Here is a 16,088-nt window from a genome sequence, read left to right on the forward strand (position 1 = left end):
CCGGTGGGCGGGGAAAGCAGGGAATACGAGATTGTTTAATGGGTGGTCGGCTTTTTCAAAATAGTAAAATCCGCCGGAGCAGTGTGAGTGCTGTGCAGCGCCGCACCAGGGATCGGGGATCAGTAAGTATGAGAGAGGAGGGGAGAGGGATAGACTGACATGGACAGAGAGTGAGGGACAGAGATAGTGACCGACTGACAGAGATTACTGAATGACAGACATTGTGAGGCGCTTCAGAACGCAGCTTTTCAGCTGCGCTCTGAAGCGGACCTTTTTTAAGCTGCGGTGCAGAGCGCACACCTGCGCACATAGCATCAGACACCAAAATCGTATGAGGGATGTCACACGTTACAATTGACTAGGTTCGTGCAACAAAACGCTCAATTCTAGACAAAGATACGATGTGTTTGCGATCAACGGTTTTGCGTTCAATCCTGATCGCACGTAGATGTCACACGCAGATACCTCACAAACGATGCCGGATGTGCGTCACTTACAACTTGACCCCAACGACGGATTGTGAGATATATTGAAGCGTGTGTAGCGGGCTTTACAATCTCAAGGTTCAAGTCCATCTCCAGAGATAGTGATGTTCCTTTGTGCATGGTGTGCGACATAATCAAAAAGTTTATAACCCATAGTACTGTAGCTATTTTTCATGGATGTGGATGGCAGAGAAAAACTGATGAAATGTTGCAATGCAGGATAGTAAGGATGTTGGATAAGCAGCCACAATCAAGTTCTAAAGAAATTCCAGCTGTCCTGCAGGTTTCCAGATTCTTATGTTGTGACTCTGACTTTTTGGCGTTCTGAGCCTAAGTATGAAAAAAGCGCTACTGCACATGGGCGGGGCTCCAGCGCCTTATTCATTTCCATCTGCGCATGTGTACCATGTTGTGGCACCTAATTGGTTGCGGGTGACGTCACCGCTGATGCGCTGCCATTCTATTGTCCGTGGGTGATGTCACTGCTGACATGCGGCTATCCTATTGGTCGCAGGTGACGTCACTGCTGACGCAATGCCATCCTATTGGTCGTGGGTGATGTCACCACTGACGCGCTGCCACATGGCCGCCGCTCATTGGCCAAGGTTCTGGCTGGATGTGGTCCCTCCTTGTTTGGGGTGGAGCAGAGGTGATAAGTAGACCCGGAGACCACATAGAGGTGCGCAGTCGTCTTTGTGTGTGGAGCTGAGTGCATGCACGCTCTTAGCTTAGGGATAGGCGCCGAGGTCCAACTGGACTGATTGCGGGTCAGGACGCAGGCTCAGGGTCAGGCAGCATGGTTTTACCAGACCGTTGTAGGGTCAGTCCTCTGGTCCAGGCTAGTGCTCCATAGTCAGTCGGCTCCAGCTGTGGAGGTACCAGCAGTTAGCTAGGTGTACCTGAAGGCAAGTCGGCCTGGGAGTTAGGGACCCTATGTGCTCACCCTTGAACTCTACCTGAGCATATCCTGAATCTGCAGTTAGTGGAGTACGGTTAGTGCTCTCCTATCGTATCCCTATCCATACTGCGTATGCTATACATTGTCCTCTGTGAGGTAACAGAGGCTAGTGGTGCATAATCTGACTCTGTGCGGTAACAGAGCTTCAGGTATTATTACCATACAGCAGCCGTGTGACCGTTAACACATGTGCTGCACACTTTCATTTATTCTCTGTGCTGTAACAGAGTCTTAGGTTCTACTTTTGTATACATCCGCGTGACCGTTAACGTGGGTGTATCATACTTTAGTTTGTTAATTGTTGACTCTCAGTTTGGCTTATGGCCACCAGCTGCAGCATTAACACCACTGCACGGTGGACCCTGACTGCTGATAGAAGAATAGATGAAGGTAGACTTCTATCAGACAGTACAATCGTAACATTACCACTGCGCCAAGCGTCTGGCTGGCATGTCTGAGCTTCAGCAACTACACCATTACATCCAAGTTGGAGACCAGACTTAACAGTCTGGAGCAGGTTACTTCAACTGCAGACCTTTCACAGTAGCTGCTCAAGCAGCAGGTCAGGCAGCTGCATTGGTCACTCCTGTGGCTCATGCCATACCAAAAGTCTCTTTTCCAAATAAATTCTCTGTTGAGAGCAAGGCATGTTGTGACTTTATAAATCAATGCAGCATTCATTTAGAGTTATTAGCCTCTCAATATACTAATGAGAGATGAAAAGTTGGGTTCATTATCTCCCTTCTTGATGGCTGAGCCTTAGAATGGGCTACTCCATTGTGGGAGAGAGATGACACCATGGTTAACAATACTGTATTATTTCTTGAGGCCCTAAAGAGAGTATTTGTGGGTCCTCAGGTTACACATGATACAGCTCTGCAACTTTTCGATCTCAGTCAGGGTTTGTATTCAGCTAGCACCTATGCCATTAGATTCAGGACGTTGGTCTCTGAATTGGATTAGCTTGACAAGGTCCTGGTCCCTATTTTTTTTGGAAAGGGCTAGTTTGATACATCAAAGACGCCCTAGCCACAAGAGAGGTTCCCACTACTCTTGAGGCTTTAATTACCATAGCCACTAGGATAGATGTACGTAATATGGAGCGTAAGCTTGATGTTACCCAATCTCGCCCTAAGGTGCGCTTGGCTCTGAATTTTTCCAACCCTTTATTGCCTTCACATGCACCTGATTCTTCTATCACTTCTATGGAGACAGGAGCTTTATAGCCAAATACAAGGTTTTGTACATGTGGGAGATGAGGTGTGAGGTGAATTAATCATGAGTAAGCCATTATGAATAAATAATTATTTATTAAGCCAACGTCTGCCTCTATTGATTGTGAATGTCTGAATGGCAGTTCTACCACAAATGACTGTACCATTGTTATGATCCCTGATTGTTTGGGCTACCTATTACTTTCCTTGGAGAATTTTTCCTGACCCCCATCTCTCACATGCTTGTGGGTGTCTTCCCTGATTAACATCTATAACACTTTTAATATATTTTTTCACAATTGGTGTTTATTATATGCTGCTTTTAATCTTGTGATCAATAAAAATGTATTTTGCCTATAAAGCTCCTGTTTTCATGGTTCTAATTCTATTATGGAGTGGCTTTTTTCAAGTATTGAATGGTATTTTCTGAACTAGAGATGTGTGTCGGTTCAAAACTCATGGTTCTCACTCCTATGGAGGTAGCACACACAGGTGCCAAGAGTCAAGGTCAAACGTCTACTCTTGTATGTTTCGCCTGTCGTCAGGTTGGCTACTACATCAATATATGTCCTACACGACAGGGAAATGCTCCCGTCTAGTAACCCTTAGAGGGGGGTTGCTAGATGTGTCCGTTTCACCCTCTAAATTGTCATTTCTATGGTCACTCTCTTTCAACACCACCACTTTAGCCGTATCGGCTTGTGTAGATTCAGGAGCAGATGGCAATTTCCTTTCCTCTCATTTTGCTCGTCAGCATACCATTCACCTGCTTTTACTTGCCAAACCCATTCCAATCCATGTGGTGAATGGGTCCGTGTTGCCAGAGGTAGTGACTCATAAAACCATTCCTCTAACATTGAAGATGCCCCATAGTCATCAGGAGGTCATTTCTTTTCTAGTGTTACCCGAGGGGGTGAATGAGGTTCTTCTGGGGTTACCCTGGCTCAGTTTTCATTCACCACACATTGATTGGGCCTCTGGGGTTATTATGTCTTGGGGACCTTCTTGTAAGGAGAATTGTCTCATTCTCACAGTGGAATCTGTGTCCTCTACGACTTTACCTCTACTCTCTATATTACCGTCTCCTTATCATCAGTTTGTGGATGTGTTCTCTAAAAAGGGATCTGAAACACTACCCCCACACTATCCGTATGACTGTGCCATTGATCTATTACCAGGTACAGAACCACCTCGGGGTAGGGTATTCTCTGTTTCGATCTCAGAGATGGAAGCCATGTCGTCATAAATAAAAGAGAGTTTAGAGAAGGGCTTTATCCGAACGTCTGTATCACCTGCAGGTGCGGGATTCTTTTTTGTTTGGAAAAAAGAGGGGGACTTGCGTCCTTGCATTGATTACCGCGGTCTCAATGCCATTACAGTAAAGAACAAGTACCCTTTGCTCCTTATTTCCAAACTATCTGACCGATTGTATTGAGCTCGCATTTTCACGAAACTGGATCTGCGGGGGGCGTATAATCTAGTCCGTATTCGAGAGGGTGACGAGTGGAAGACAGCATTTAGCACTCATGACGGCCATTACGAGTATCTCGTCATGCCATTCAGATTATGTAATGCCCCCGCAGTATTCCAGGATTTCGTGAATGATGTTTTTCGAGATCTTCTTCCTTAATCTGTCGTGGTATATCTGGGTGATATCCTGATATTTTCCCCTGATCTTGAGACACATTGTCGCGATATCGCGAGGGTTCTTACACATTTGCGCACAAACTCCCTCTATGCCAAGCTTGAAAAATGTATCTTTGAGCAACCTTCCCTACCCCTTTTTAGGTTATATAGTTTCTCATAAGGGTCTTGTTATGGATCCCTCTAAGGTGGAGGCAGTGAAAAATTTGGACCGAGACAAGATCGTTGAAGGCTATTCAGCATTTCCTTGGCTTTGTTAATTATTATAGACAATTTATTCCTCTCTTCTCCACTCTTGTTGCTCCTTTAGTGGCCCTCAACAAAAAAGGGGCTAATCCTAAGAACTGGTCTCCAGAGACTTCTAAGGCTTTTCTCTCTAAAGTCTCATTTCTCAGGCTCTCCGGTTCTACATCGACCAGACATGGAAAAAACATTTTTGATGAAAGTGGATGCTTCCTCGGTAGGAGCAGGAGCGTTTCTATATCAAAAAGATACCAATGGGAGGAAAAGGCCTTGTTTTTTTTTTTTCAAAGACCTTTTCTCCCGCTGAGAGAAACGATACAATAGTAGACAGGGAACTCTTAGCCATGAAGTTTGCTTTTTCTGAATGGCGATATCTTCTTGAGGGAGACAAACACCCTTTCCAGGTGTTTACTGACCATAAAATCCTGGTTTATTTACAATCCGCTCAGCGTTTAAACCCAAAACAAGCGTGTTGGTTCTTATTCTTTTCCCATTTTAATTTCTCCCTTTATTTTCTTTCTGGAGAAAAAAAACATAAGAGCAGATGCTCTCTCCAGATCTTGTCTGGGTCTTGACGAGGAGAATTAGGAACCTAGGTTCATTTTGCCGTTTGACTCCATACGTACTGTCTCACCAGTATTCTGGGATCAAATTCCTCCAGGCAAGACGTATTTCCCTCCTGATATGAAGAATCACATCCTGTCCTGGGAATATACCTCTAAAGTGGGTGGCCATTTTGTTGTCAGGCGCACACAAGATCTAGTCGAAAGATGGTATTGGTGGCCACGTTTGGCTACAGACGTACGGCCACTTTTCTCGCATGGTTCACTTAGTTCCTCTTTCCCGTATACCATCATCTCGTGTTCTTGCCAGGCTCTTCATAAAGCACGTTTTTCGTCTACATGGATTACCTGACAGAATTGTGTGTGACCAAGGCCCTCAATTCGCTTTTCGATTCTGGAGAGATCTATGTCAACTCTTGGATATTGAGTTGAACATCTTGTCTTCCTACCATCCGGAGACAAATGGTTTGGTAGAGCGCACTAACCAATTGTTAATCACATACCTGCACCACTTTCTGTCTGCCAACCATGATGATTGGTCCATGCTACCTACTTGGGCTGAATTTGCCTTAACAATTCAGTCTTGGAAGCCACGGGGCAAACCCCTTTTATTCTTAATAATGGGCAACATCCCAGAATACCAGTGCCAATGTCCTTGTCTTCTTCTTACCCTGCTGTTCCAGACTGGGCATCCATGTCCAGTGAGACATGAGATCACACCCGAGCAGCTATCTTAGCTGCAAAGGAACGTATGAAATCTGGGGCTGACAGATTTCGTCGTCCGGCTCCTGTCTTCACCCCAGGTGGCTATGTCTGGCTATCTGCTAAGAACATAAAACTTAGGGTAGCGTCCACTAAGTGTGCCCCGAGATATCTGGGTCCCTTTGAAGTTCTTAAGCAGATAAACCCAGTCGTGAACCAACTCCGCATTCTTGCCCATCTCCATAGTCATAATACATTCCATGTGTCCCTACTGAAACCAGTGAGGTTAACCAACTTCTCTAGGGAGGATACTTCTTTTTCCAGTTCCTCCTTGTCCGATTTTGTGGTGCGAGCGATATTTGGAACTAAAGTAGTCCAGGGACGAAGGTTTTATTTGGTAAATTGGGAAGGTTATGGCCTAGAACATCGCTCCTGGGAACCAGTAGAGAACATTCGGGCTCCTGATATGATTGCGGCCTTCAAACGTCAGAGTGGAGCGGCTGTTAGAAATGGGGGTACTGTCATGAACCGAGGTTTGGTGGCACCTCGGTCGTCCCCTGGGGCTAATCCTTCTCGTGCCCAAAGGCATTCTAGGAGGTCTGCGGATTCTTATATTGTGACTCTGACTTTTTGGCGTTCTGAGCCTAAGTATGAAAAAAGCGCTAGTGTGCATGTACGGGACTCCAGCGCCGTGTTTACTTCCATCTGTGCATGTGTACCATATGTCAGCACCTGATTGGTCGCGGGTGATGCCACCGCTGATGCACTACCATTTTATTGGCCGTGGGTGAGGTCACCGCTGACGCGCGACTATCCTATTGGTCGTAGGTGACATCACTGCTGACACAATGCCATCCTATTGGTCGCGGGTGATGTCACCACTGACACGCCGCCACGTGGCCGCTGCTCATTGGTCAAGGTTCTGGCTGGATGCGGTCCCTCCTTGTTTGGGGTGGAGCGGAGATGATAAGTAGACCTGGAGACCGCATGGAGGTGCGCAGGCGTCTTTGTGTGTGAAGCTGAGTGCACGCACGCTCTTAGCTTAGGGATAGGCGCCAACCGGACTGATTGAGGGTCAGGATGCAGGCTCAGGGTCAGGCGGCATGGTCTTACCAGACTGTTCTAGGGTAAGTCCTCTGGTCGAGGCTAGTGCTCCAAAGTCAGTCAGCTCCAGCCGTAGAGGTACTAGCAGTTAGCTAGGTGTACTTTGAAGCAAGTCGGTTTGGGAGTTAGGGACCCTACGTGCTCACCCTTGAATTCTATATGAGCATATCCTGAATCCACAGTTAGCGGAGTATGGTTAGTGCTCTCATAATGTAATCCTATCCATACTGTGTATGCTATACATTGTCCTCTGTGAGGTAACAGAGGCTAGTGGTACATAACCTGACTGTGCGGTAACAGAGCTTCAGGTATTATTACCATACAGCAGCCGTGTGACCGTTAACATGTGTGCTGCACACTTTAGTTTATTCTCTGTGCTGTAACAGAGCCTAAAGGCCATTTTACACGCTCCGACATCGCTAAAGCGATGTCGTTGGGGTCACGGAATTTGTGACGCACATCCGGCTGCGTTAGCGATGTCGTTGCGTGTGACACCTATGAGCGATTATGAATCGTTGCAAAAACGTTCAGAATCGCTAATCGGTGACATGACCCCCTATTCTCGATTATCGTTGCTGCTGCTTGTACGATGTTGTTCGTCATTCCTGCGGCAGCACACATCGCTATGTGTGACACCGCAGGAACGAGGAACATCACCTCACCTGTGTCCACCGGCAATGAGGAAGGAAGGAGATGGGCGGGATGTTACGTCCCGCTCATCTCCGCCCCTCCGCTTCTATTGGGCGGATCACCGGTCACAGCGACGTCGCTAGGCAGTTAAGTAGTGTGACGAGTCTGCGCGATTTTGTGCGCCACGGGCACAAAATAAGCACTTGTACCTTGTCCATTCGCCCCCCCTACTAGCCAGGAAAAATATGGCTCGCTGCCTCAATTGACACCATCAGATATAAACTATACTACAGGGATCCATTGGGGCAGTATTTACATATGTGAAAAAGTATAAAATACTTGGCAGCGACCCATATTTATCCTGGCTAGTTAGGGTTTCTTAATTTGAGGTTTACGCTGTAAACAGCAGGGTAACTAATAGCGGTGGTATGTATGCCATATTTAGCCTCTTAAGGCTTCTCCTATTCTTTATCCTTTATCTTTCTCCTACCTTTCCTCAGGTTGACCAAGTGTGGATGAGTGGGATCAATGTGTATATAGGGAGGATTGGTTGAGGGAATTAATAGGGTGAGCCACCACTGAGTGGGGGCACCCTTTCACCTTATGCCATTTCACCACGTGAGGCAGGGGCATGATCAATAGGGAATGAATTTAGTGTGGTACTCATCCATATCCCCCCTATACCCTGGGCCTGGCATATATTGGATATTTATGTAAATATTTTGATACCATGCGTTTTCTATTTAAGTGGGTGTGTTTTTAACATGTTGAGTAATAAATCATTTTTATTGGGGTAATTTTTTGAATTGTTGTTTTGACTTTGATGACCCCTATGGATATCCATTTTTTGTTTTTTGGATCTGTATGTATATTAGTTTAATTTGAAAAATGTGTAAAAAGGATTTTGTACTTTTATGTATTTTTATATATATATGTATATTACCTAGAACTTTGTGAGTTTTATATTTTTTTTAAACGCTACTGTAGTGTAGTTGCATGTGTATTACTGTAATCAGCAGAGCAAAGAACGTATATTGACAGAGCCTACACTCCCCTGTGGGTAACTATTGTATCAGTTAAGACAGACACATCACAATGCCATGAAGAAGGAAGTAACCATGAAACAGTCTAAAAAGGAGTGGTTATTCTGGATTGTCAACAGAGGATAGAACAGTAAACCTTGTATTTAGTCATTTTGCACTCTGTTTGGGTGTATTCACATGTTTAAAGGCCCCTTTACACACTGAGACTTTCTAGCGATCCCACCAGCGATCCCAACCTGGCCGGGATTGCTACAAAGTCGTGAGCTGTCAAACAGGCAAACCTGGCCAATGATGCAACAGCGATCCGGACCTGCAGAACGACCTAGCTAGTCATTGGGGACGTTGTAAAGCAGCTTTTTGAAAGGGAAGTCGCTAACGAAGTCGCTGTAAAGTCCCCTTTACACACTGAGACTTTGCTGCACAGCGGGAAACAAAGGACCAAAGAATGGTCCTGAACGATTTGTAGCGATCAGCAACTTCACAGCAGGGGCCAGGTCGCTGATGTGTTTCACACACTGCAATGTCACTGGGGAGGTCGCTATAACGTCACAAAACCGGTGACGTTGCAGTGTGTAAAGCCACCTTAAGACTCTAAGGTGGGTAGAAGTTTGTTTCCATCTTCCCTTGATATGTGAATGTGTCTACAGTTAATTATCTGCTCCAGGCTTTGGCATGAAAACCTGCATTTGAAACACCTGAACATGGAACTGCACCCTTACAGATTTTCTTAAGAAATAGATTAATTGCAGATAGATAGATAAAGTTTACACCATAAGCTTACATACACTATCTAAAAAGACACATATGCATATTTTTCTCACTATCTGCCAAATGCCAGAATGAGAGAGAGAATGTTTTATTTACTTAGTAATTTTTATTACTTTCTGCAAAATCAAATGTTTACATACACTTACGGGTACTTTACACACTGCGACATCGCTAGCAATTGCTAGCGATGTTATGCGTGATAGCATCCGCCCCCGTCGTTCGTGCGACATTTTGTGCTCGCTTCTGTAGCGAACATTATCGCTACGGCAGCGTCCCACACACATACCTTGTCAGCGACGTCGCTGTGACCGCCGAACAATCCCTCCTTCAAGGGGGAGATGCGTTCGGCGTCATAGCGACGTCACTGCGGCGTCACTAAGCGGCCGGCCAATAGAAGCGAAGGGGCGGAGATGAGCGGGACGTAACATTCCGCCCACCTCCTTCCTTCCGCATTGCCGGTGGACGCAGGTAAGGAGATGTTTGTCGTTCCTGCGGTGTCACACACAGCGATGTGTGATGCCGCAGGAACGACGAATAACATCGTACCTGTGGCAGCAGCGATATTAAAGGAAGGAGCGACGTGTCAAAGATCACCATTTTTGAACGATTTTGCGATCGTTGATCGTCGCTCCTTGGTGTCACATGCTGCGATGACGCTACCGAAGCCGGATGTGCGTCACTAACGACATGATCCCGACGATATATCGGTAGCGATGTCGCAGCGTGTAAAGCACCCTTAAGAGTACTATGACTTTAAACAATATGGGACAGCCCACATAATGATATCATGTCTTTGGAAGCTTCTGATAGGTTTATTGGCAACATCTGAGTTAATTAGAATCACACCTGTGGATGTATTTTAATGCACCCCTGAAACACACTGCTTCTTTGTGTAGCATCATGGGAAAGTCAAAGAAATCAGCCAAGATCTCAGGAAGAGGATTGTGGAGTTGCACAAGTCTGGTTCATCTTTCGGTGCAATATCCAGATACCTGAAGGTGCCTCGTTCATCCGTACAAACAATTATAGACAAGTACAAACAGAATGGGAATGTGAAGCTATCATACCGCTCAGGAAGGAAATGGGTTCTGTGTACCAGAGATGAATGTGCTTTGGTCAGACATGTCATATCAACCCATGAACAAAAGCAAAAGACCTCGTGAAGATGCTGGCAGAAGCTGGTAGGATTGTGTCATTATCCACAGTGAAACGAGTACTGTATCAACATGGGCTGAAAGGCCACTCTGCCAGGAAGAAGCCATTACTCCAAAAGAAACATAAAAAAGTCAGATTAATGTTTACAAATGCACAAAGGAACAAAGACCTTAATTTTTGGAGACATGTCCTGTGGTCTGACAAAACTGAATTTGAATTGTTTGGCCATAATGAGCATTGTTACGTTTGGATGAAAAAGGGAGAAGCTTTAATGCTTAAGAACACCATCCCAACTGTGAAACATGGGGGTAGCAGCATCATGTTGTGGGGTTGTTTTGCTGCAGGAGGGACTGGTGCACTTCTCAAAATAGGTGGCATCATGAGAAAAGAAGCTTATATGACAATACTGAAGCAACTTCTCAATACATGAGCCAGGAAAGAGGGCAACTAGTCCAGTCAGCCCAGGCCAAGGAATCTAATGCACTGACAGAATGCAGCCAAACCCCTCAATATGATGAAGGCATCACAGGTGCAAGGTAAAGCAATCACTCACACGCTACCACTAGGGGGTGATGCTAGCAACCTAATGGTCACCTATTGTTTTTTTTTTTCACTTTTTTATACAGGATCAGCCAAGCCTCTTAATACAGGACATGCATAAAGGAGCCCCTGTCCCGGTGTGCTGCATTTGAGTAGTGTCCGGGCAACCCGCCTTATCTAATAGTATGGGCGTGACCAATAAGTTGCTAGCCAGACACCATGCGCAGACATGTGTGAACAGCACCCTATGCACACCACTAGTGTGCAATTTTATCATCTAGCATCACCCCCTACAATAGTGGTAGTGTGTGAGTGATTGCTTTACCTTGCACCTGTGATTCTTCCATCATATTCAGGGGTTTGGCTGCATTCTGTCAGTGCATTAGATTCCTTGGCCTGGGCTGACTGGACTAGTTGCCCTCTTTTCTGCTGTAAGTATATTAAATTTATGGGGGAGTTAAATCTCCTCTTTTTGTTGCTTTTCTGACATCAGCCAGGAACTTGAAACCTTGGACGAAAATGGGTCTTTCAAACGGACATGACCCGAAGCATACTGCCAAACAAGTTACAAAGTGGCTTACGGATAACAAGGTCAATGTTTTGAAGTGGCCATCACAAAACCCTGATCTCAGTCCTATTGAAAATATATGGGCAAATCTGTAAAGACAGGTGTGAGCAAGGCGACCTACAAATATGGCTCAGTTACACCAGTTCTGTCCGGAGGAATGGGCCTAAATTCCTACCAACTATTGTGAGAAGCTTGTGGAAGGATATCCAAAACATTTGACCCAAGTCATACAGTTTAAGGGCAATGGTACCAAATACTAATGAAATGTATGGAAAATTTTGACTTTGCAGAAAGTAATAAAAGTGCCTTAAAACATTCTCTTTCACTCTCTCTCATTATTCTGGCATTTGGTAAATATAAATAATTTTGGTTCCTAACGGACCTAAAACAGGGAAGGTTTATTCTGATTTCAAGTCAGATAGTGAGAAAAGCATGCAGATGTGTCTTTTTAAATAATGTATGTAAACTTCTGGTTTCAACTGTAGATGGATAGAAAGATAGATAGATAGATAGAACAGTTTCTAAGAAGAACAAACTGTATTTTATCACCTGCATGTGGTATCCAATTGCATGAAGCCCATTGACTGCCAATGGGAATAGGCCACCATCAGCTAAAAATGTCCTCCAAGGATAAATTAAAAATGCCTAAATAAAAACAGGGTTAAAGGATCTTGAGAGTTTATAAATACATTAATACACAAATTACATTAATGCAGGTTATTAATCATTATGCTTGCAGCATATTTGTCTACTTCAAAGCAATTTCACTGTGTTTTTCACAGTTATATAGAAAATAAAGGCTCTTATACCACAATGCTGATCTCAAAAGATAAGAAGCAAAGTTATTAACCACTTAAAGGGAATCAGTCACTAGGTTTTTGCTACCTCATCTGAGAGCAGCATAATGTAGAGACAGACACCCTGATTCCAGTGATGTGTCACTTACTGAGCTGCTTGCTGTCATTTTGATAAAATCAATGTTATCTCTGCTGCACATCTAGCAGTTATACAGAGCTCATGAATATGCTGGACTACCAGGCAGCAGGGGGGACCCTATACCATTTTATTTATTTATTTTACACTGCAGTATAAGGCCTCAAACAGCGCCTGCGAATACAGCCAGTCACATGCACTATTAGAGAGGGTGAGGCGTGGTCTACCGGCAGCCAATCAGAGCCACCGGTGGTTGGAGTAAGTAGTGAATACGAATGAGTACTGATGAGTGACCCAGAAGTAGCGTTACAGCCGCGTGGGTGGCTAAGTAAGTATATTGCTCCTGTTTTAACCCTTTATTTCACACGCTGTTCAGGCCCCCATAAACGTATATGAGGTTCGGTGTCTGGGAAGATGCTCGGATTCAAGTCAAGGCCGGAACCAGACTTTTTTTTTTTTAAGTCTAGCTGGACCCACCGGACCTATCGGACATCTGTGATTCATTCATCATTAAACATAACAGCAGAGCTGCAAGGTGCAATGCTCAGGTCCCTGTCTCTGTTCAGATTCTCCTTTTATGATGGTTCTGCCAGTGTCAATAGGAGGCTGATGATAAACGGCTAGTGGGAACGGAACATCAGATGGTAGGCATACTGTTGTGCTCAAAAGTTTACATACCTAGGTAGATTTTTTGCTTTCTTGGTCTTTTTTCAAATATCAATTGTAACACAAAATCTCTTTTTCCACTCATGGTTAGTGGTTGGGTGAAGCCATTTATTGTCAAACTACTGTGTTTTCTCTTTTTAAATCATAATGACAACCAAAAACATCCAAATGACCCTGATCAAAAGTTCACATACCCTGGTAATTTTGGCATGATAATATGCACAGAAGATGACACAAATAGGTTTGAATGGCTAATAAAGGTAACATCCTCACCTGTGACCTGTTTGCTTGTAATCAGTGTGCATAAAAGCTGAGGGAGTTTCTGGGATCCAGATAGACTTTTGCATCTTTCATCCAGCCACTGGCGTTTCTGGATTGTGAGTCATGGGGAAAGCAAAAGAATTGTCAACAGATCTACAGGAAAAGATAGTTGAACTGTATAAAACAGGAAAGGGATTCAAAAAGATATCAAAGAAATTGATAATGCCAGTCAGCCAGCCAACAGTGTTCAAACTGTGATTATCAAATGGAAAATCAGGGGCTCTGTAAAACCCAACCACGATCAGGTAGACAAACAAAAATTTAGGCCACAACTGCCAGGAAAATTGTTCGGGATGCAAAGAGAAACCCACAAATAACATCAGCTGAAATACAGGACTCACTGAAAACTAGCGGTGTGACTGTTTCAACATGCACAATAAAGAGGCACTGGAAGAAAAATGGGCTGCATGGTCGAGTCGCCAGAAGAAAGCCATTACTGTGCAAATGCCACAAAGTGTCTTGCCTACAATATGCCAAACAGCACAGAGACAAGCCTCCAAACTTCTGGAATAAAGTAATTTGTAGTGATGAGACCAAAATCAAACTTTTTGGCCACAACCATAAATGTTACATTTGGAGAGGTGTCGATAAGGACTATGATGAAAGGAACACCAATCCTACTGTAAAGCACGGAGGTGAATAGCTGCTGATGTGGGGATGTGTGAGCTACAAAGGCACAGGAAACTTGGTCAAAGTTGAAGGAAAGATGAATGCATCACATTATCGGCAAATGTTGAAGGCATATTTGCACTCATCAGCCCAGAAGCTGCGCATAGGACATACTTGGATGTTCCAACATGAGAAAAACACAAGGCCAAGTCAACCTGTCATTACAGCACACCAAAGTGAAGGTCCTGGAGTGGCCATCTCAGTCTCCTGACCTAAATATCATTGAGCCACTCTGGGAAGAGCTCAAGCATACAGTTCATGCAAGATAGCCCAGGAATGTACAGGAACTGGAGGCTTTTTTCCAAGAAGATGGGCAGCTTTATAATCTGAGAAAATAAAGAGCCTCATGCACAACTACCATAAAAGACTTCAAGCTGTCATTGATGTTAGAGGGGGCAATACACGGTATTAAGAACTGGGGTATGTGAACTTTTGATCAGAGTCATTTGGATGTTTTTGGTTGTCAATATGATTTAAAAAAAGAAAACACAGCAGTTTTACAATAAATGGCTTCATCCAACCACTAACCATGAGTGGAAGAAAAGATTTTGTGTTATCATTCATATTCTCTAAAAAAAAGGCCAAAAAAACAAAAAATCTGCTGGCGTATGTAAACTTTTGAGCACAACTGTATAGGTTCAGTCTTATTAAAGGGGCAGAGTTGCTTCAGTTTTATTTAGGGGCACAGTGGCTTCAGTTATTTTCAAGGGACATAGCAGCTTCAATTTTATTTAAAGGGTTATTCCCATCTCCAAGATGCTATCCTAGGTGTAATAATAATATTACTAAATATCTCCAGTTAGAAATGTAGTATAGTTCTCCTGAAGAGCTATGTCACTTACCTTATGTGCAGGGCCTTACAGCAGCTGAGGTATCCAAGGTTACACCCACGCACCTAGGAACAGTTAGTTGCAAGTGGTTGTAACCATGGATACCTAAGCTACTGCCATGCCTTCACATGAGGTATGTGACATAGCTAATCAGGAGAACTATATTACATTTCTAATTAGAGGTATTGGCTAATATTATTATAATAATTATTATTATTATTATTATTACTACTCCATATTAGGATAGGATCTTGGAGATAGGAAAACGTCTTTAAGGGGCATAGTGGCTTCATTTTTAAATTTTGTGTACAGAGCTTCATTTTTAATCAGGGGGGATAAATTAGAAAATGTTATATTCAATATTCTGGGAGCTAAGTGGCTAATCATAAAGGGGAACAACAGTGAGTGTGGGGCAGGTTTATTTGGTGATATATTGTGGGGTACATTGGTGTTCGGGAATACAGAATACACACTGTGCAGCAAGTTTTTATTTTAATGATACCTTCAGGGACAAATTCAGGAACACCATGCAGGATATATTTGTTTTTAGAGCCCCAGTGTGCGGTATTATTTATTTTATAAACTCTATATTTGACACAGTTATTTTCGGTGTCGCTGTGTGGATCTGCTCAAAATGTGAGGAACTGAACATGTGTGGGTGCTGAACTCTGCAAAGATGAATTATAGCCGGTAGAAGACTCCATAAAGAATATACATAGAAAGACTAAATATAGGAGCAGATATCACCTGTGAGTTACTGGATGAAAATGTTTACTCTGCCCCTCTGCATGTATCTGATCAGTACCTAGTGCAGTCATGGCGAACCTTTTACAGGCCGAGTGCCCAAACTGTAGCCCTAAACCCATTTTTTTTTCCGAAGTGCCAACCAATCCTATTATGTAAATAATTGATTGTAACCTTACCTTTGCCGTCTTCTCTTCTCTTCAGCAGGGGGCATCACACTCATGCATGCTTACCACACATTGAAGCTGAGCCCTTGCCCTTTCCAGACACAGCAGTTGGATTGATCTTTCTGGAAAAAAATACAGCAT

At 43.9% G+C, this 16,088-nt stretch overlaps 1 protein-coding gene across 1 annotated transcript in view; it reads right to left on the reverse strand.

Annotated features, from left to right (window-relative positions):
- Positions 1-16,088, reverse strand: part of LOC142297229 (coiled-coil domain-containing protein 162-like) — a 186,769-nt gene that overhangs the window by 154,834 nt on the left and 15,847 nt on the right. The window contains exon 5 of the mRNA XM_075341487.1: positions 12,167-12,262. Coding sequence (XP_075197602.1) covers positions 12,167-12,262 — 96 coding nt within the window. The remainder of the gene's footprint in view (positions 1-12,166; positions 12,263-16,088) is intronic.

The sequence above is a fragment of the Anomaloglossus baeobatrachus genome, chromosome 3, assembly GCF_048569485.1.
Source record: "Anomaloglossus baeobatrachus isolate aAnoBae1 chromosome 3, aAnoBae1.hap1, whole genome shotgun sequence".
In the NCBI taxonomy this organism is placed as follows: Eukaryota; Metazoa; Chordata; class Amphibia; order Anura; family Aromobatidae; genus Anomaloglossus; species Anomaloglossus baeobatrachus.